We start from the raw sequence: 22,480 nt of genomic DNA, 5'->3' as shown, positions 1-22,480 counted from the left end.
CTTTTGTGATAGGAAACCTGGCGGCTGAAATTGTGCAACCTCAAGGGCATATTTCATCCGAGCCAGCCGCAGCTGGTGCTGCAGAGAGAACAACTTTCACGGGCAGCCTGCCTTGGTATCACGCAGTCCAAAATGACACGGTAAATCAAACACAGATTATTGGATATTGGACGGGGGACAAGGGCAGACACGAGTCTTCTGAAAATTCACCTCCGTCTGAGGGAGAAAGGACAGGGGGGCCTATCAGGATGAATCATCATCCCCGTCAGCATCAAATAATGCATCAACTAAGCACGCACCAGTATCTTTTCTCAAGGCCAGGAAATGAGCGGTGCTTGAAATTTCATTCCATTCTTCTTAGGCAGAGTTTTCCTTGAGCCTCTCTGAGTATTTAACTGTTGGTTATAGCAGAACAGAGGATTAACACATTTGTCAAACCTTTGTATTATGTCTATGAAACTGACAAATTAAATATTTTAAGTGTTAAGAAATTGTCCCAAAGAAAACAAGGAACAGTAAGTGTGTAAGTATTGTATCGGTTGTTAACCTATTCCAATCTACTGTATAACACGATAAACCCTTTGAGCTCTATCATCTTAGGAGCAATGTGACAAGGCACTGGAATGAAGTTACAATTTTCCAGATTAAGAAGGAGAAAGAATATGTGCAGGCAAATTATTCCAAATAGGAGTCCTAAATATAAACTTTCAATTGATTTCAATGGGAAAACAAGAAAACTATAAAAATGGGAAATGTATGTATGCATTCACTTTATGTAATTCATGCATTTAAAAATAAGCCATGCATCAAAGGATCATAAATAAAATCAAACAGGAAAAACAGGCCCTCTAATACAAATCATTAGAAAATATTAGAGTCGACTGGGAGAGTTTGTTCCAGTATCAGTTATGGAAGTTATGACGCAAATCTCTTTCTGACATTAAATTCCAAACAATCCAAGGAATGATAGAGAACAAAAATACCAGAATTGACTTTCTGTATCGTATGATAACTGAGGTGTTTCCAAAGTACATCCATTCTTCCATTTTATCAACTGTCTGAGGAGATTTGCCATCGTTCCACACTGAAACCAGTGAGATGGATTCGGAGTTGACATTCTGTCTCGTGCCAGAGACAATTGTGCATGACTTTGTTTTACTGACTGACTTTGCACAGTGTTTAAGTCAGATTCCAAAGCCTCTTGAATTCATTTTTTATGCAAACATAACAACATCGTCATCATACATATGAAAGTACAAAAAGAACCAATAATGCTAGATCTGTAATACCTGCAAAATACACATCACATGCTCGTAAGAAGGAAGCAGTTGTTTATTCATGCTTCTCTCCGAAAATTGACAAAAATGTAAATCTTTCATTTCACAGTGTCAATATTTATATTGGATTTTTTTCTTTTTCAGTTAAGGGACATTTTGCAGAGAAGACAGAGAGGACTTACAGTAGAGCTCTAACAACGAGAACGGGTGTGTCAGTATGAACAGTAGTAACGTCTGTGTGTCTGGCAGCCTAAATGGTTGCACCCAGTTGATGTCATCGCGATGGTGCCGATCTGCTAAGTACTGTTCACATGCAGTGATATAGAAGTACAAAATGTTCCATATACGGAACAAACAAAGTCTGATTCCTGACCATGCATTAAGTGTATTCATCTGCAATTGACCTAAATGTTGCATCACGATAATGTGGCTGAATGAAATTGGTGAAAAGATACTCATTCAAAACACTGACATCCCTTCGGGTCCCAGTCAAAAGTAAAAGTATTCCGATGATGCACACACTGGAAGTTGAACAAAGATGAGCGAGCTGACTTTTTAAAGTTGTACCTATTTTTTTATATTGGGCAAACAGCAAACAAACAAAGGTCCTGTGTGTCCTGTGTGTCTCCTTTCCCCGTGAAATCCAAGCCAGGGGGTTGGACCGACTTTAACCAAACCTGCATGGTCCTTGCAGCAGCCTGCTGTAATTACCCAGTCATGTAGGGGATACCATGCACAGCAGCACTGGTGTCATGAGACAGACTGGCCCCACTACTGGGCTGAAACAGTCTCAGCTTCCCATCCAGGGTCCCAGTCAGCAGCTGGGAAAGACAGAAACATACATGGCATTACGTTCAGCTCTTACTCTTTTTGATGACATTGCAAAGGCATTGGGTCAGATCTCACACTTCAAGAGGAAGAAGCTTTATTGTCAAGACCCAAACTGTGCTTCCTATACTGAAATTCGGGATTTTCCATACACACCATTTATCACTAGAAACATGAATCTTCAACATCGGGAAGCAGCAGATTAATAAGGCGCCCCCACATCAATAAAACTAACATCGACCCACACACTCGGTGCACACCCATTTAGGCGAACACATGTGCAAACACACATACAGCGTACTCTAGCTAACATGTGGGTGAGGACACAGACAAGTTCTAGCTATATTTATTTTAAAGCGGCAAGGATTATTCCATCTTTTTATCAGTCGGTAGAGCAGACGAGAATGACGTGGCTTTAGCCCAACAATCAATCTGCGGCAACAGCGATAAAAAACCCTAAACTAGGGGTTCAGAATGAGGCTTACGATAAATAGCTACTCAAATAGAGGATATAATACGATGGAACAAACATAATTCCAGACAATTGCTCAGAAACGGCTCCATTTTCAAGCAGTAACGTTTAAGACAAGGCTGAGTAACAAACCATTTAAAATCTATTTCATACAACTTCAAACCAGGGTCAATTGTACAACAGTTAATCTCACTTTAACTCCCAAAGGATTTCACAAATCAGACAAGATGAAAAAGTTGCATAAAGAGACCAACAGAGTGCAAACTAAACAGGAAGGTTTGGGCGCACGGCCAACAGAGTATCAATGTCATCCATGATGATTTCAGATTCTTTTGGGGTCAGCGTAAAAAGATGGAATATCTCTACTAAGGGTACTAACAGTGGGAATCCTGGGAAACAACGATTTGCCAAGCGGTGATAAAAACCACATTTGATACAACAATAGCCCAAGATTTTTTCCCATGTACTAAAGCTGTTTCATGCAGGAGAAATCATATTTTACCAGTAAACAGATGCCTATTCTGGGAAGAGGAGTCACAATAGCTGAGTTCTGAAGATGACTCAAACATTGCAATTTCTAAACTGGGGTTGATTTGAAATGTCTTTGATGGGTGACCCCTGCAACCTCCCCAGATGTCCAGGTGTGCATATGGAGCCCAGAGAGGAGACGAGTCTGAGAGGGCTGCCAAGTAAATATATTACATCCATTTGTTGTACTGATGTGTATAAAAATGTTTGAGACTCCCACGGAACAAAGATTTTTGACAGTTCATTTCACGAGCTCCTCCATCTTCAAGGAGTCGTCTTTCACCATGACCTCCTGCTCAGAGACCTCAGTGAACAATAGCCAAGCTGTCTAGTCCCCGACCCTGGGCTGCTTAAGTAGCTATTTAAAACTTAAAGAGGGTCAGAGAGCAGTTCCATTAGCAACCACAACTCTCTTTATCAACTGCCAATCAAAGACAGATTAGACTGTATAATCAGCCTCCTCCATGTAAACACGCAGTTTGGAGTTCGAAACCAAACCCTAGATTTGTCTAGAAGAAGTGATCACAAAACTCATACACGTACAACAAACATCTGAAATTCAACACATTCCATCTCTGCAGTCATCCATCTTTGTCCACTGAGGCTGAAGGGAGCTGAGCTGATGAGGAGCGACGGTTTTGGGCGAGCTTCAGGGTCAGAAGTCAGAGCGTGTTGCGAGCTAATTCACTGTAGAAATGTAGAAGGGGTCGTGCTGGGCCATCACACGTGAGTTATTAGACTTTCCTCAACATGTCACTTCTAAGAAATGCAGTTTTCATAGGTTTGATCTTCCTTTGAAGATTTATTTGCAATGTCAGATGTTCTCTGACACACTCACCCCATGATTCCAGTTTTTCTTGAAATTTAAGCAGTTCAAGTCCAGTAAATATACTGTTGCAAAGGTCAGTGGTGAATTCCCCAGGGCAACAACAAATGTTCCAGTCACCAAAAACTTAAGAGGCCTGTAATAACTTTTCCAAGTGTCTATGTTGGTTTTAAACTGAACTTTCAAAAACCTGGTCTGAAGTCAAAAGCACAGAATTTCTGAGTTATTTTAAACCATTGAAGAGATAGTGTGTAGGTTTAAACTCAAATCAAAGTCAATAAACGACACAGCTTGCATATATTGTACATAACAAAAGAATTTGGACGAATTGCATACTCACACAACGTTTGTTTTTATATTGCACATTTATAAAAACACCTTTATAATGTATTCAGTATTTTTATTTTTATTTAATTTCCAGATTCTGTTTTTATTCTTGTTTTCATTACATTTTCTCGCTGCGCTGCTAATCGTTTGTGCTGCAGTGTCAGTTTAGAATTTTCCTCTACGAAAGATCAATAAAGGCACATCTCATCTTAAAGACATAGATGAAAACTATGGGCTGCATCTTCTTTTAAGATCTCAAAGTCTATTAAGTTTTACGTTGAGAATATTCAATTCTCATTTAAAAATATTTTAAGCAACTCTGGGATCGTAGACAAGGTTGAGAATTTGCACGGTGCGTCACACACATTACATAATCTAAGTTATTGTCCGGAGTGCTGCTTCACCAGCACAGACAAGAGACCACAAATCAACAGTTCAAAGGAACGATTCGGGAATAAAAAATGACGATTAAGAATCTAATGTGGTTTCAATTTGTGTTGAACATTTGAGCCAAATTTTGGCATTCTGGACGACATAGAGTGTCCATCTGTGAAGATTGGTGGGAATAAACCTCACACATGCCAACAGGATGTTCTGAGGTGTACATGGAAGCTGATATGGAAGAATGATCCACATGAGATCTATCAGTAAAATAAGCTATAGGGCTGGGGAATATAACAAGGGCAATAATAATCCAATAGAATTTTAGATATAATGCTATAACACATAACTGATCCACCTCAGATTTGCAATATATTTTTCTGTTTGTCTAGTGTTTATGAGGAGATTTTAAATCCAAAACCTTCACTCATTAGCAAAAATCGGTCTTTAAACTTATAATAATCAGACATTTATCGTGATTTCTATCGTTATCGATTGATGTTAACAATTCTATCTTGTTATAATTCTGTACCATACCACCCATCCCTAACAGAGGCTATTGCTAATGGTGACGGATACACTACAAACTGTGTGATCCTTAATTATTCTCATCCTATAGTTTTGGTAATGGAAGTTTTGCATCTGTGCGAATAACAAGTTAAATCATAAATCCTCAACTGATGCCATTTCCAGCTATTAGAGACATTATACATGCTATTTATCTATCTATGTAAATGTGCACATCATAACCGCCTTAATGCATTTAATCGACACACTCTACACACAAAAAACAACACAACAGCCCTCCTGTCAAAATGTTGTCTACTGAATGTGAAAGGACGCGATATGTAAAGATGCCTCTTGTAACTCTGCAACTGGACAACCTTCCCATGACCTCACTTCCTGTTCAGTGCGGTTCCAGCTGTGCTGAACACAGTGGATTTCAGAGAGGCTGTCTCAGCTCAGTCTGTGTCTCACTCGGATGTGACTTTCTGGACCAGACAGCAGAGTCCACGTCGGTATTTGCCGTCTGGCCACTACAGTAACAGGAGAGACACTTTGCTCTCTGGTGTCAGGCAAAGAGGAAATGAAGAGATTCATTTGTATGAGTTATCATTTGGATTGAGTGTCTTTTCTTGTCCCCTTCCAACACACACAAACGTGCGCTTTTAAAATATGACCAGATAAGTCAGAGTGCAGTGGAGGAGAGTTCAGTGTACGTTCACAGAAAGACACTGACTTTTTAAAATACAGGAAATCTAGCTGGCTATGACTTGAGGTTGTATTTTTCAATCAACAGCACTTTTTATTGATTGTTTGGTTGTTTGAAATGGACATTGTTTTTTAAATGAGTTCGTATTATTTTGTGTTTTGAAGCTGAGTTTTGAGACTTAATTAAGACAGATCTTAATTTGAAATCAAAGCAAACAATACAATTCTTTCTTCTTTAAATTTGAGCTCGTTGTCATTTTATCCAGCATAGAGGCAAATGAATCCTAGTGACATACAGTTGATACAACTCTTGACCCGCAGCTGAATTGAAACTCCATGTCAGTATGTTTAAAACTCTGCATGATCCAAGAACACCTGGTTTAGGATTCTTCAAACCATGTTTTCATTTCTGGATTGTAAATGTCTCCCACTGCACCTTCCTCTTCATGTCTCTCTATTCTCCCACTGCCATAAGGGACAACTTTTACGACAGTTCAGTTCCAATGAGTCACAGTAAAAGGACCGCAATTATATAACACTTTTCTAGTCCTAATGGCCGCTCAAAGCACTTCACATTACAGTTTATGTTCAACCATCCGCACGCATGTTCATATGTGGTCAGTTTGGGGTTCAGTAACTTACCCACAACCTTGTGATTAGTGGATGACTTGTCTATCTCCTGCGCCTCCGGGTCACATTTAATGAGGGCTGACACATCGTACAATGACTCAAACAGTGATGTAGAGATCTTTCTCTAATGTCTATTGAGTGAGTTTAGACTATTTATTATAAATCACATAGAGAGCCATTCATTAGGGTATCTTCTTATATTGGTTGTTACATTTAGACGCAATACTATAAATGTGCAGAACAGTATGTAACACTGTGTTTTAGGCACTGATTAAATTGGACAATCATTTGTTTGCCTCCCACAAATCGCAGAAGAGAAAACCAAAAATCAATGTGTTGAAAACAGCAGAGACACAATCCCCCTTGTTACTAAGGAGTAAATAACATCTCAAATTTGCAAATCAACTTTTGTGGTCGCAGAATCTGGGGCCAACAAAGGCAACTTAACAGAGTTAACAGAAATAAACCACGTGAAGTCCCTGAAGGTTTTTCAAGAAAGCAAAGCGAAGTGACAGTCAAAGTTGGGATCTTTCATTTCAGAATAAAGTAGAGGACTAAACCTGAGGGAATGGACCCCAGAGCTAGATCTGCCTGCTTGATGGTCTTTTAAGTATTAGGATGGAAAACATGAGTGAAAAATGAGTGGAAAATATGCACAGCACTATCTGTCTGTGCCTCGCATCGGAAGCTTCTCACAGCAGTAAATATGGAGAACATCTGGCCCTCCGGTCCAAAAAATGAGCACAGGTTGGGACACTTTTTGCCTAAGTAAGTGCACGTTAAGGAAATACAGCAATGTTACCATTACGATATCACAGAGTCTTGGTCTCAGTTATGCATGAGACCAGTGGGTCATTTCCCAGGGCTCCGTTAGGCTCTACTCATTTCTTTATTTACACATCTCTGTTTTGGATACAAACAAAATGGAAAATAAAGATTAATACGTAGGCATCCCTTCCAGACAGACATTAACGCAGCCACTTCATGATTAACTCGAAACAGCCTCACACAGCGGAAGCCAAGCACTCAATATATCAGCAGTGCACCCACTGTCTGAGGAATTGGAAAGAAACACATCAGCTAATGTGAAGAGCGGCTTAACACAACTCATTATGTACCGAAGAGTACATTTAAACACTCTGCTCGTATAAACGATGAGAGCATCATCGTTAGTCAAAAGGTGTAAACCTGGGTTTAGCAAAGCTTGACTCCTCTGCAGCTTGTAATGATTATAAATGCTCACGTTTTGCCAGAGAGCAAACTGTTGTTTACCATGTCTAACTACTTCAACAGGCTGACGGGTTTTATGTAAACACCCGAGAGTTGTATCAGCATGTAACATATCAAGCCGCGTTATAAATCTGCATCTATGCATCAGCAGCATCTCAACAGATCTTTACACCTGCATTAATCCAATCCAGGTGATAAAGTTGTGGAGGATGCTCATGAGGGGATCTTCAGCTGACAGGCTGCCAGCACGATAGGGCAACACACAGAGGCATAACCCTGTGTGTTGTTAACTCCAAGACGTAACCCAAAACTACGTGTGTTTAGACAGTGTGACGGAGCGGAGTACCCGGAGAAAAACTCCCGCAGACACAGGAAGAATATGGAAACTCGGCACAGACAGATCGAATCAGGAGGCTTCTGGTCTGAGGTGACAGTGCCTCACTCTGCCTAACACTTATTTTCCACGGGAAAGAAGTCCCTTTGATTCTTGACCTTCAGCTAACGTGGACAAAAAGTCATAAAAGTGATGTGGATGGAACCACAACATTTACTGAGCTCGCAAGTCAACAGATCTGTCTCAGTGACAGTTAAGTGAACTCTTTCTGCCAATGACTTCATCAGTGGTGGAGGGTAACAAAGTTAATTTACTTACTAAGTACATTCTTCATCTATCTGTACTTTTCAGGTACTTTTCACTTTTTCTCCACAAAATATTAGAGCAAATATTTGTAACTTCTACTCCACATCACTTTTACAATGCATTGTCACATGTTCACACTGTTTTTCAAATCTTTTAAAAGTCATCAATAACAAGAAGGACATTGGTCTATTTACTTATACTTTTACTGAAGTAAAATGTTTGATTACTTCCTCCACCACTGGACTTAATCCAATGTGACTGCCTCTGCAAGCTGATATGGCTGAAAACTCCTGAGATTAAATTGAAATGAATTTGTGGAAAATACTGAATACAGGATGTGAATTTTTCATTTTCATAGTTTTATCTCAATTCGATTAGAATTGCAGAAGTCTGACTCCCTCAGTGAAGTCTGGTGAAACACTGAATAGGCAACAGTGAGGAAGAATGATAAGGAGCAGCTCTCTCCTCTCTGGGTTAGCAGACAAAAGGGGATCTGTCCCCGGCTGAGTGCTAATCACATTTATAAAATTGCTTAACTAGAGCAGTTTATGTGATAAGTAGTAAGTCTAATTCAAGTATCTACAGCTATTACTACTAATTTGTTAGTATGACAAAGCAAGTTTATTTTATGAGCACCAATTTATGTGTCTAAATCAAAAATATTATAAATTAGACAAATAAGTGCAGACGGTAAAATTCAGATTTATAAATACAAATACCACTGAAGGTTATGGCCCTGCAGGTAATCTACCTAGATACAGTTAACGCTGATATCATCGCTCCCACTCAGTCTGTTCTGTACGTGCCAAAATCTACATTACTTTGAATCAGAGTGCTACTATGTATACATCCTGATTCCGAGGCGGTTGGACTCGTCAAGTCCGTTCTTTCTTTAGCTGCAGACCCTCTGGAGCCTTTCAGGTTTTTTCACACATTTGTGAATTTTATGACTTCGATCTGGACAAATCTTAACAGGTATCTGTAGTATGAGACGGCCAGAGACACACATCTGAGAGGAGAAGTCATTAAAGGAGGACCTCATAGAAATTACATATGGCAGGATATAAAGAAAGAAAGATTTTTCACATACTAGAGATTTTTTCACAAATTTGAACATACAAATAGCCAGATTTCCATGTGGAAGATTTAATCATTTTGATCATATATTTTAACCTTTCCACCCGACACGGTTGGTTAAGGAAACGATTGGGTTTTAGTCTGTGGTGCCAAAATTTCCAGATTTTTTATGGCTATGAGCGGGTGTTGTATCAAATAAAACAGAAGGTGCAGAGGTATTGATGGGAAGTGATCATGCTCGAACTGATGAAGTGTGTCTTCAAACTCTGCAGACCACTGGAAATGGCCATCAAGCTGACGGACATGCAGATTTAAAACATGTGCCAGAACACAGTCGACAAGAATTCTCATGAGACATCCGGCAGATGTTGTGATATTATATTTTATAATATGATATTTTTTTCTTTTGCAGATAATTTAAACGACTCCAAAGGAAAATCATTTCCTGGAATAGAAAAAAACACGTCTAACTGGGAATTGTTGCTCTGAAACACTCTGGAGACTTCGTTGGAGACACTGAACAGTTTCTGGAAAAAAGCTGCACTGAAAACTTTGATTTCATGTGATGGAGATTCGAAAGAAAAAAAGGTCTTTGCCCTTTACTGAGCTTTTGGCTTCAGTCCCTGAATTTCAATTTCACTTTAGACTGAAAGTATGAGGCCAAGCATTGAAATCTGGATTGAATTCATTTTTGGGACGGCTTGTAATAAAGAGATCACAACAACAACTGTTGTATCAGTTGCCACAGAATGCAACAAACTGCGAACCATTCAACTAGAAGGGATCCAGTAAAAATGATAAACAGTCCACAGAAAATGTGGAAAGAAGCTTCTGAAGTCAACTAACACATCCCTGCATATGTCTCTTTTTTTATTTCCACTGTGGAAGTGTGCAGCCAATCACAGGCTGGAACAACCCTGCAGGCAGTCAGTCAGACAGAGGAGCGGATCAGCACGGTGCACAAAGAGAGCCCCTATAGATCCCACCAGGGTTAAACTGCGGAAGAGAAGAGGGCTACTCATTATCTGATTGGACCATTTATTGACCACCACTGGTAAAACCCCGCAGACTGATTTGGTGGATTTTTGATTTCATTGTAAATGGAAATGACTTTGGTTCAGGGGGCTGAACTCTCACAAAGATGTACTTGTCTAAGTTGTGTTTCTAGATGCAAACAGCAGTTTTGTTTGGGCCTGATACTTTTGGATGAGAACAATCTGTGTTGCTGGCCATTTCAGTACACCTAAAGTATAAGACTACACAGACTGACACATGAGACAGGACAAGTGTACTCATCCCACACATGAGGTGCTGACTTGAGCTTCTTATTATTTCTGGCTCGGTCACTGAATTCTTTCGCGGCCACTAGAAGAAATTCTGTGAAGTTACTGACATAAAATCCAGCGACCCAGCTAAGCCCTGCTATGTGACCTCAGCCTGAGGATACCATTCCTTCTTTACAAACGCCTGGAGCGCAGGGCAAATAGAGATGATGCAAACTGGATGAAGACTTTATGCAATATTGGGAAACATTACAATATGTTTTCCTATTTTTGTTTAATTCTCAAAGTTCAAGGAACAGGCATGTCGTCGTTAAAACTCTGAAAATCTGATTGAAGAGGTGAAGCAGTTTCTTGGCCTGATGATGACATGACTTCCGACTGACACTGGGTTTCACTTTGACCTCTTTGCTTTAAGACATTTTTCTTTCACACCTGTTTGAGATGCTCGAGATAAAAAACAATCCCTTAAGGTTCTTAAGGTCAGTGTGTTGACTGAGATGCAGAACAAAACATCCCAAATCAGAATCTGGCAGGTAAATGTTAAAAGACTCAGCTACACTAATGCTACACAGTCCTTGTCTTACAGCAGAGATTATTGATTGATGTGTATGTACAATCAGTAATAGAGCTGAGGGTATAACACACATTGACTATGTTGTATATAGGCATATCCCTCATGGTGTTAATGCAAAGTGAACAATGGATCAACATCTGGAAAGTCACCATGCCCTGATTTCAATAAAACAAAATGAAACTAAGATATTAACTATATCTGCACAAAGTATTATCTCTGGTCACCAGCTTAAAGAGGTGTAGAGAAATCTGACCGATGCCTCACAAGGAGAGATGGAGCATAAATGGTCGAGGGCAAAAGAAGAGTCGGTCAGCTGTTCCAAAGGGCAGGACTGAAACCTGTGGTGAGGCAGATTTCTATCTAAGGACCTGAGAGCAGCATTTATGCTTTCAAAAGGGATACACCTCTCAATTTTTATAAGAGAGTATTTTCTCAATATAGTGTGACTGACGGATCGAAGAGAAAGTAGAGAGAGGTTCTTACCTCTGGTGTGGCCGGGTTAAACGTCACACTGAGCACCGTGTCTGAGTGTTTTTGGAGTTTGTGGAGGACGCTGCTGCTTCGGATGTCATACACGTAGGCCTGAAATGAACGAGATGGACAAACATGAACACGAGAAGGAGAACTGAGCTGTTCTACGCAGTCATATACAGATGTAGTATACGATAGAACAACATAGAATGTGTTAAGTGGATCCACCTAGTGAAGCTCAAATAGTCGAATAATCAAAACAATACACTCGCTGTAAATGTTTTCTCACTGATTAAAATGATTTAATGTTCAGAGATTCGCTCGACAGTGAGACTTGGGTCATGTTGATCTCAGTAATCAGACACAAAGGATCTGAGCCAGAATCTGTCGTCTCGACTGCTGAATTACGCCCAAATGACTGGAGGTCAACAGTGTGCTCAAGAAAAACTGTTCACTTTTATTTTCATTTTAGTGTTAAGTCGAAATTGCAAAATTCAAAGTGTGAAATGTGAAACAAAACAAAAATAATACACCACCATAAACCATTTAACACAGTTGGAAGCAAATCCTAAAGACACAGTCAAGTCAAATCAAGTCACATCTATTAAGACGGCAGTTGAGCCAAAATACTTTACAAAATACTGTAATGTTTCATTTAAATAAAAAGTCTTGGTTCTTGAGGTTTATCACAGACTCTAACACTTAGCACTTCAAAATAAATTGGTCATTGAGAATAATTAAGTATCCAAACCGACCGATTACTGTTATTTTCTGATTAGAGGTCGTAAATGCCTTGTTAATAAGCTCAATTTGTAGGTGTTAAGTAAGTGTAGATTTCCCAGTCGGCCTTAGCTGCACACAACACATTTGCAAAGTGCTTGTGTCGACATCTCAGGAACAACACTTCTCACAATCTGAACTCTTAAGCACAATCAGTCAATTTGAAGGGCTTCTTCTTTCTTTGCTCCGGTGCCATGAGCACAGATAAAAATAGACATGAAGATGTTTGCTACCAGACGGCCACTCATCAGATTCCTGCAGCTGTTTTGTATTATGTCCGTGAGCTCTGTCAAACGGACCGCGGGTAGAGTGTCTCTCTGTCTGAGGCGCATGACGTGTGAGGTGCCTAACGGGGCATAAGATACTTGGCAGAGAAGAGTTCTTTCAGGAATGCTCAAATATCACAAGGATCCACAGATGGATCGGTTTATATCAACGGCTAGTGAAGCACAGAGCAGAGGCGTCTTGATTAATAAAGATACAATTCTAAATAAGCAGATTTGTGTTGGATATAAGAGGAGCAGAGGTCAAAGTAGGGGGAAATTATACATATTGTGAGTGAACGTATAACAGGTTAAAATCTAACCGCGCTGAAATCTTACTCTGCTTAGATAGTTTTTGGCCTTGTGTTTTTTGGAAAATGTGTAACATGATCTGGGGAGTCTTTGCATAGAATGGGGGTTCTTCTTTTCCATGATTGCTTTTTGATATATTAAGACAAGTATAAATGTGTCTGGCTTATCGGAGTCTCAAGGCAGCTACAAATAAATATACGCTGCAGCCCTCTGCCGAATACACTCTCCCCGTTTCCTGCAACGTTGGAAACGTCGGAGGTCGACAGAGATGCTCTCAAATGTCGGGCTCCGTGCTCGAGTCCACATAATTAATGATAACCAGTGGCATGCATATATTATTCCACTGCTCTCTACAGGCACACACACACACCAGAAGAGAAGGGAGATGGATTAGGAAAAGGGAGGCAGGCTTCTGAAAACGTTCTTGAGAGCGAGTATAAGGCACCGTCTGGAAAAGCAATTAAACAGTTCTTGCTTCGACATGAACGTTGAATTTGAATTTTATGGAAAAAGGCTCAGGTCCAAATAAAAAATCTCTGAGCCGAGCGCAAACAGTCCTCACCTTAGATGGAGGTGAAACTGATAGAGTTAGTTCCCTGATGTCTTTCACATGTACAAGGTACATTAAGATGTAAACAATATAAATAATGTGTAAATTATATGTATATAATAATTTGCAGTTGTTGAACTGGAGTCGGAAAACTTTGCTGAATATGCTTCTGGTGAATCGAATCTACTACACAAGTGGCCTTAGATATAAGAGATCATTAGTTCCATTCAGGAAGTATCTGTCCCTTTGGGTTGTGATATTTTAGGCCATGATTTAATAGTAAAATGTTTGGTGGATTTATTTGCAAAGACTATACAAAAACTAACCAGACACTGATATACACATACAACTCAACTTTTAAAATGCCAAACTCACCATCAAATTTTTTACAGCTTTGTGAAAATTACTGCATCAAACTCATAAAACCAAATACCTCGAGGCTCTTGGTATGTGGGGGTGCACGGTGTTGTGAAATTGAAAATAAAACGAAAAAGATTATGCTGTGGGTGGCTCTGACAGACAACCTCCTAACTGCTTTGTCACCCCATTCAAAAGCTTTTCTTTTCAAGTTGTTCTGACACAAAACCTGATTGTCTGAGACACAGTATAACCAGAGAGGCATATACAAGGAAGAATGAAACACACACTTCATATTTGAAAAACCCTGAGTACTTCAACTTACGGAGTTATCCTCGGAGCCTGTCGCGATGAAGCGGCCACACGGCGAGATGGCCGAGGAGCATGGCAGGCAGCGATTCACGTGGTTCTCATAACGGCGGACACATCTGAGGAGGTGAAACATACAGCGGTGAGAGAGGAATGATGAGGTAAATAAACTCAAGGCAACACGATGTGAAGGGGAGACTGAATATTTGACAAATGAAGTCATAATACAAACAGTTTTACTGAGTCCCCGTCGGATTGAATCATTATAATTCTTGCTGATTTCACTGCAATGTTCATATTAAGAGCACATAAATATTTATAGTCTAAAAGAACACAATTTTAGCCATTAAAAACTATTTAAACCAGGACTTAAGGGTAAGGAAAGACTGTAAAATTGAAAAGGTCACCGTTGTTAAAAATGGGATCTAAAAAGCAACGTTTGATATTCCTTCAGTGTGAGTATGAATGGTGCTTCACACATGAGTGCTGTCACTTTTTATAGTTTAGTGACCTGAACGGCGCAGGAATAACCAAGGAGCCGAATGCCACCCTGCAGACTTCACGTTTCTTAATCAGCCGAGGGAAGAGGAGTTGAGCATGACTCAAGCAAAACACAGGAAAAGAGCAGCTAGCGGATGACGGATAGTTCCCTCGAGCTGCTTCTGTGTTGTTTCGTTTGGTTTGCAACGGCATGTAATGTCTTTACAATGTCCCCACTGAACCAACTGCTCAGTGAGCTGGGGTTTCTATACGGGCTGGCATGTTGGGGAGGCAGGGCTTCGACAGGGATGTGGTGAGAGCCAGCCTTTTGACATTCACATGCTAATGTCATTAAGCTGGACCGAAAGTAGGTCATATTCACTGGTGACCATAAAGAAATGTGATATACCCAGTACCGGGGAGTTTGTGAAACATACACTGGAACAACGGGGACACATGGGAGCACGTTCACACAACTGCTAGGCAATAAAACCCAAACTTTATGAATGTGGAATTCTTTTTAAGACTGTGCCGCTGAGATTTTTTTTCTTCCTGCGGTGCTGCCCTAAATCAAATCACTGTATTTTGTCGAAGGCTTTCCTCTCATTCTTCCAGTGCACTGTCACTGTCAGCTGACGGCCCTATCTGCCCATGCAGCCCTCACAAGAGTGAGTGCGGCTGCAACGGAGCTGAAGTCAGACGCAGGAACATCATCCATCCACACATGCTGGCTGCAGATTGGGGCTGTGCTCTTGTGTGTAACTCAAGAGCCGAGAGTGTGGTTCGCAGAGGTCGTAACCATTATTAAGACCCAGGTGAGGTTCTCCACTCGTTTTTAAACACAGGCTGAAGATGATTGACAGCTGGTGTGGCCAATCAGAAAAAGTAGCCATTAAAATAAACGATAAAGCCCCCATAACCTTGACTCTAAGGCTGACCCCTGTTATGAAAACTGAAAAAAGTACACTTAATTATGTAAAAAGAAAAAAAGTTATCCTGCTTTTAAGGATGTACTTAAGCCATGGGGTCATGGCTGAAGTTTGAGAAGTACTCGTGACAATTCTGACCTATAATAATTTAGATGCATAACAAAACGGATGAGACGCATCTGTTTCTAAATCCCCCATCAGGACATCTGGATAGGTCTGCTCCAAAACGACACGTCCTATCCCTATCACGCTGATAAGAAGCAGTTTAACAGTTAGAGTAAACACTCTGCTGCTTTTCTAGGTCAGAACGTGGATCTAATGTTGGACTGAGGGAGAGGAGACGCTGAGCTGAATCCCACACACCCACACACACACACACACTCCATGTTTAGTGAGTGATGAGTATCCGGCATTTGTCTAATGACTAACACAGACGGCACTGGAGGGTCTGATCCTCTTGAGCGGGAACCTGTGCGGTTACTGAATCCACCTGGGTATTCTGGGTCCGTCTTCAAGGTAATCATCAGGCTAATCATAGCTCATTACTTGGAGCCAAAACATTTCACCCAGGCCAGCAACATCAGTGCAAATCAGGTGAAAATGTACATTTTATGGTCCTATTTGATATGAATACATTAACGATGCGTTCATCATAGAATGTATTACTCAACGAGAATTTATCAGTTGATGGAAATTCCAGGAGCTTTAAGGGGAATAAAGCCTCACTAAAGAGAAACAGATCACCATCTGTTCTCTCAAGCTTTAGAAACTGCATGTGACTAGGTCGGACTTCTATTTAACTGCTGGTGTGTGGACCCCTCAACGGGAACCTGACCCACTTAAACAAATCACTTGGAACTGCAAGGGGTCAATAAAGGGTTGGGGGTTGAAAAATAAACTTTAACCAAACCAGCAGTTTTCATATTTAATTAAACTCTCAAAAACCATTATCCATATTCGATCTTTGAGGAATGAACATGGATGGCTCCTGTCTGAAGAGGAAGGCGCTGAGGACTCTCTGGTGACAAGGCAAAAATAAAGTTAGGATGAAGTTTCAGAAACTTCCACCCAGTCAAATGTACACTTCCCACTGTGATTTTCTTCTGGGAATTCTTCAGCTTGAACGAAGACACGGTAATAACTCCAATTCTGTCTGAACATAGACCCTCTGTCCATGTTGTGTCTAGTAAGAACCCAACTCCATTGTCTTTGCATGTCAATTACTTCTTATGATGTCCATAATGAATACATTCTTAATGTTCAAAGCTGTGGCCAGTGTAAAATAACTCCATTATTGACTCTGACTGCTAAGCATTGAATTTCTTTTGAAATAAAACAGAAAAAAGATCGGACACACTCGTGTCAAACTTCACCATCTTTTTAATAAGTCAAATTTCTCTATTTTTAATATAACTGAGCCCAATGAAAAGTTTGCGATAGATAAAAAAGAGATAAGTAACATTGTTTTTCACTTATCTCAGTCAGTCAAGGGTCAGTTCAGTGAAATCACAAGTAACATGCAAAAAGCTTTGGTTTTATATGCTGAAATTCAGAGTTATTTTCTTTTGAACCTTCTGCCACAGTCCTACACAATGAGGAAAAGAGATTTGTGTTTGTGAGGCTCAAAACATCAGACATTATATTTTAAAAACACGTGTTTCCATGAGCGTGCTCCTGGAAATTCTGCTTTTTCTGAGATTCTGCTGTAACTTATTTTTATTTCATCTACCAGTCCTCGGTCAGCATTCTGGGAGTTTGTTTTCCACGTCTAATAAAATGTTCTTCATGCTCTTCCTGAGAAAAGACTTTGTGAAACCTGCATAAAATAATCTTATTACCAAGAAGTGCTCTCACATGAGAGCCTTGCGTAACTTTCCCTCCCGCCAAACATTGTTTCAACAATTGTTATATTACCGTATTATATCATAAGGAGTTTCTTATGATCATAAAACCCAGATAACTATTTTCACTACTTCCAGTTGTTGCAGGGACCACATGAAAATAAATACAGAGAAACAGTAATTCAGGGGAACTGTAACTCTTTGTGTTTGGTACGAGCGGACAAACACACATCCGTTTTATCAAAAAGGGAAATAAAAAAAACGGGGGTTGTCTCAAGGCCGACAAAATGAACAGACCATATTTCAACCCAGAAGAACTGATTCTACTGAGGGACGCTTGATGACAGCTCTCAGGAGCAGAAGTTGACCTGGAAACCCGGTACAAATATTTATCAGATAGCGCCACGGTTTTGATGGAGCCCGGGATGAGGAGTGGAAGCAGTCGCTGACATGAAAGAATGACATACTCAATAATGTCTCCTACTGGGCCAAAAGGAACATTTTGAAATCCAAGAGAGCCTACTTGAATTATCCGCCTTATATGGATATGTGCTAGTGAGGGCCAAAGAAAAATATTCTCAGCTACGCACTTTGGAAACTGAGCAATTGCCGATTCACTCATCAGATGAGGAATGTTTGTCTAAGAAAAAAAAGAAGTTGGTGTAGTTTGAATATAAGGTCATTTAGCTCTGTGAGGAACAGCAGTGGAATAAAAAGCAATTATGGCTTTCATTGATGATAACAATGATGCTAACTTTTCAAAGAGGTGGAATTCAGGAGTGGCAAAACGCCATTGTGTCTTAATGAGGAAGAGATTTCAGTATTGTATGTCAATCATTCCAAATAGCACTATCAGCCAAGTTTTTATAACGTCCAAGCCTAAATAATGGTATTCGGTATCAATACATTTTTCCATTCACGGGATGATTCAATAAACATCCATCACACTTTCCTTTGCCTGATTTTCACATTAAAGGTGTACCCATTACAAATCCAACAGAACAGACAGAATCGAAACCAACCTAAGTGAGCGGAGGTCCCAAATCTTCACACCATCTGTGACTGCACTGGTCAGAAAGAGGTTGTATGAGTCTGGTGCCTGTGTGCTGAACATGGAGCCCTGTGAAATGTATAGGGGAAAAACGCAGAGTCAGCACATGCTTTATGGAAAAAGGGTTGTCTTATTGTCCAGAACTTGAATATTATGTTGCTTTGCATTTGACACTGGCAAACCTAGAATTACCATTATTTCAGGTAGCATCACCCAAGCCCAACATTACAGACAGTGTTGGCAGATTTTGCCTGGAAATCGAACAGACATGGAAGCACAATTCGCCTTTGTTTGTCGTCTTCTATCTTTTATGTGGCACACTGAGACCGGCTTTAGGTTTATATAAACAGAGGGTTCCACTGCACATCTATACATAAATTCCAGGTCTTGTGAGGGAGAGTGAGAGGGCAGTGGTTGGGGTGTTTTTTGTTTGGATTTCCATTAAGAGTGTGAGAACGGCAGTCTGAGAGGGCATTTCCAGTTCCATTTTCCGAGAAGTTCTCCCTGCTCTGATGAGTTCCAGGTGAATTTTCCCGAGGAGGGCGATGGAAATTTGAAGTGGGAAAAGCTGCTTCACATGCCGCAGCTCCTGATGTTTGGTCCGCCTCGGGACAAGAAACCAAGGGAGCGAGGGAGAAGAGTGATGCTATGTGTGCAGTCTCCCGGCAGGGGCAGTCCCTCTGATCTGTTGGAATTAACCCTGCAGCACCCACAGGCCCTCGGGCGCCCGGGCGGAGGAACCCGCGCTGACGCAAGAGCCAAGCTGAAACAACACGCAGCGGGCTTTCCACAACGTACGGCACACAATAGCTGGCGTGACAAAGAACAGGCACCTCTGGGCAGAGGTATGGTCAGCTGTGCATCATAGCTGAATGGGTTAATGCATTTAATCCATACAACTATCCGTGGTGTGTCCAGCTAATCCAGGCTGCGGATTAGGTGGACAACCTGCATGTGCCAAGTATGCGCAGGTCAACATGCAGAATTGAATGAGGTCAAATCCTCAAGGTCACTGGGTGCAAGCTAGTGTCTCTTTCAAATGCAAGACCTTCTGTTTTCCAATAAGTTATAGAAGCATCTGGAAATTGGGTCAAAATAAATGGTTCTGTTGTGATTACACATCAGGAAAGTCGGCTACTCATCGCATAAAGTATGTAGTATGCAGAACCCCAAACTTGAATGCATGAATTCATCACTAATATTTATGATTTAATTTGGAGTGATGCACATTACATCACATGCGTAGCATTATAATGGATGTGGACATTGGCCCGAGCAGTCAAATTGTTAGCAAATTGAGCCCACATTGGGGAATGAGGCCACGTGAAACCCCAAACAGCATCATGGAACAGTATTTCCAAGGCCATCATCCAGGATGGAATCTCCTCCTGCCTTCTCCTCTGGCAGCCTTAATCCTATATGCAACAAAGATTTACATTCAAACACTCAGAAAGATGAATGATACCAATGATGGAAACGTTTGTGTAACCATGACATTCTTTGTAACCATGACCTTCTGCATTCGCACCACAAACTAACAATGACACTTATATCTTCCCAAAGAGTAGCTGGGCATTATGTAGCTTGCACAATTGATGCCCAGCCAATCAAATTCTTCACCATGTGGGTCAGGGCCACTCAGTGTGCCAGTGGAGGGAGATGTCTTTGTTCGCAGAGGTTAAAGGTTATCAAGAAGTTCTTGTCAAACCACATTTGAGGGAAAAATGTTAATAATAATTCATTTATTTTTTACTGTTTAAATAAACAATTTTGAGGATATAAGTGCCCATGATTTAAGCAAACATGCAAGAAGGAAACTGTGACAAATGTAAAGCATTAAATAATTTTGTATTTCAAGACTGACACTGAAATTGTTGTGTTTTAAATAATGCATCATGTAGGCTGCACACTGTTAAATAAAACCTTTGACTTTCACATTTTCTCACCAGTCTCAGTCACATAGAGAGGAATAATGCTGAAATTATTATACTTCAATATACGAGACACTGTAATTTACAGCTATCTCTGCAACTTCCAAAATTAATAAAAAGACATTAAAACAATTTATATTCCGAAACAAAACTCTGCTCTACTCTAGTGCTTTATCATTTCTTATGTCTGAATAATTTATGCATAGAGACCACGTATAAAACACAAATCCTGCACTGAATATCACTTCACATATGCTTCACATTAAAAAGAAAAGTATATAACCTTACTACAAACATAAAAAAGATAATTAATACATGGTAACTGACTAAATAGAAACGCTAAATTTCCATTGGTGTCTATTTTTCAAAGGCAAATGTTAAACGGCCTCACCTTGTTCTGTGTAATGCAGTGGGCCGCTCTGCTGTGGGCGTCGGGCAGCTGTGAGACAACTGTGCTCCTGTTCATGTCAAACACCTGAATGGATCGATCCGAGCCACACAGCAGGATTATGTCTGAGTCAGCTGTTAAGAGAAGTTCCCTCCAATACTATCCTGCTTTGCAAAGAGAGTCGACTTTCTCTTGTTCTTCAAGGACCAGTGCTCGAAACTAGTGCTGAGCTGGGCAGGCAGCTAAGTACATGTGTTTGGTTTTATTCTGTCATCAGATATAAAATAGAACACAACAATCTGTTTGCTGTTTTGCAGACAGTCTCTATCCTTCTTTGCCGTGATGCAAGAGTGAATACAACATCTGACTCTACTTTAAGAAAATATTATTTGAGTGAAACGAAAATAAAATATTCTATATTGTTGAAATACAAATATAATCTCACAACAAGAGATATTTAGCCATGCACAGAGCAGCAAAGTAATACCCGACAGGATCTCACTCATCCAAACGCAGCACAATTCAGCGGATTTATTTGGAAATAATTACATTGTAAAGCCTAACAAGGGGCAGGAATGTAGACATTCCTGAAAAATTAAAGACGGCTAAATGATTTACAGGTAAAAATCCGCAGTGAAAGGCCCGGGGCAACATGTAAAGACTTTATGAAGCACAGACAGATTGCTGTGGTCGACGTGGAAGTGGTCCAACCAGATGCTTTGAGTAAAAGTACAGAAGGCATAGGTTCGTTCTGCCCTCCGCAGCATCAACGCAATCAAGACACAAACAACAACAACAACAACAACAAGTAAAAAAGGATACAAGAGAGGAAATCATTGACTGTAGAGAAGGCTGTGATGTCTGTTGATGATGTCGTTGTAAGGCACTTGGCCAATTTGACGGCACTCCGCTGCTGATATCTAGAAGAAACGAAAGAATCAGAATTTTTAAATGATTTCTCCACACACCCATCACTCTAGATAATTGTCTGAGCAGTGTGACTGAAGGAGAGAAGTAGGAGGCACTGCTCTTTTAACTGACTGATGACATTTCAAGTGTCTCCCATTCATAACTCTCAAATTACTAAAGAAGAGAAAAAAACCTTTATCAAGCCGATATCAAATAACCAATAAAGGAGTCTTGAATCAGAAAGCAAACTGTATAACCACCTCGCTACTGTCTGTCTCTGCCAACCATTCGAGCTGCAGTTTACATCCGTCTCTGTCTAGACTCAAATGACACACGCAGTGAAGAATTCACGGAATTTAATAAAAGGTATTAAGTGTATGTCATCATAATTAACATACGCTTGCTTGAGTTATGTTGAAAACCAGTGGTTTGAGGTCACATGGATCTTGAGCATTGACCTCCATATTCTTTTCAGTTAAGTGAGTCACAGTGAATGATTTTGCCTATTTTGAAGAAGGGGATTTGTGGATGAATGAACTGAAAAAGTAATATTTTATTTAATATTATATTTACTTGCATCTGAAAAAACGATTTTGCGAATCCAAAGCTATCTCATGCATCACT

At 40.2% G+C, this 22,480-nt stretch overlaps 1 protein-coding gene across 1 annotated transcript in view; it reads right to left on the bottom strand.

The window, feature by feature from the left end:
• Nucleotides 1–974: 974 nt before the first annotated feature.
• The window catches only part of wdr27 (WD repeat domain 27), a 36,418-nt gene continuing 14,912 nt past the window's right edge, over nt 975–22,480 (bottom strand). Inside the window, exons 19-24 of the mRNA XM_053435666.1 lie at nt 21,770–21,867; nt 20,951–21,072; nt 18,600–18,697; nt 14,344–14,446; nt 11,769–11,867; nt 975–2,098 (exon numbers count right to left, since the gene is read on the bottom strand). Coding sequence (XP_053291641.1) covers nt 1,985–2,098; nt 11,769–11,867; nt 14,344–14,446; nt 18,600–18,697; nt 20,951–21,072; nt 21,770–21,867 — 634 coding nt within the window. The 3' untranslated portion in view covers nt 975–1,984. The remainder of the gene's footprint in view (nt 2,099–11,768; nt 11,868–14,343; nt 14,447–18,599; nt 18,698–20,950; nt 21,073–21,769; nt 21,868–22,480) is intronic.

Source organism: Pleuronectes platessa, chromosome 12, assembly GCF_947347685.1.
Source record: "Pleuronectes platessa chromosome 12, fPlePla1.1, whole genome shotgun sequence".
NCBI classification, from domain to species: Eukaryota; Metazoa; Chordata; class Actinopteri; order Pleuronectiformes; family Pleuronectidae; genus Pleuronectes; species Pleuronectes platessa.
This window is presented reverse-complemented; position numbering and strand designations above follow the sequence as displayed.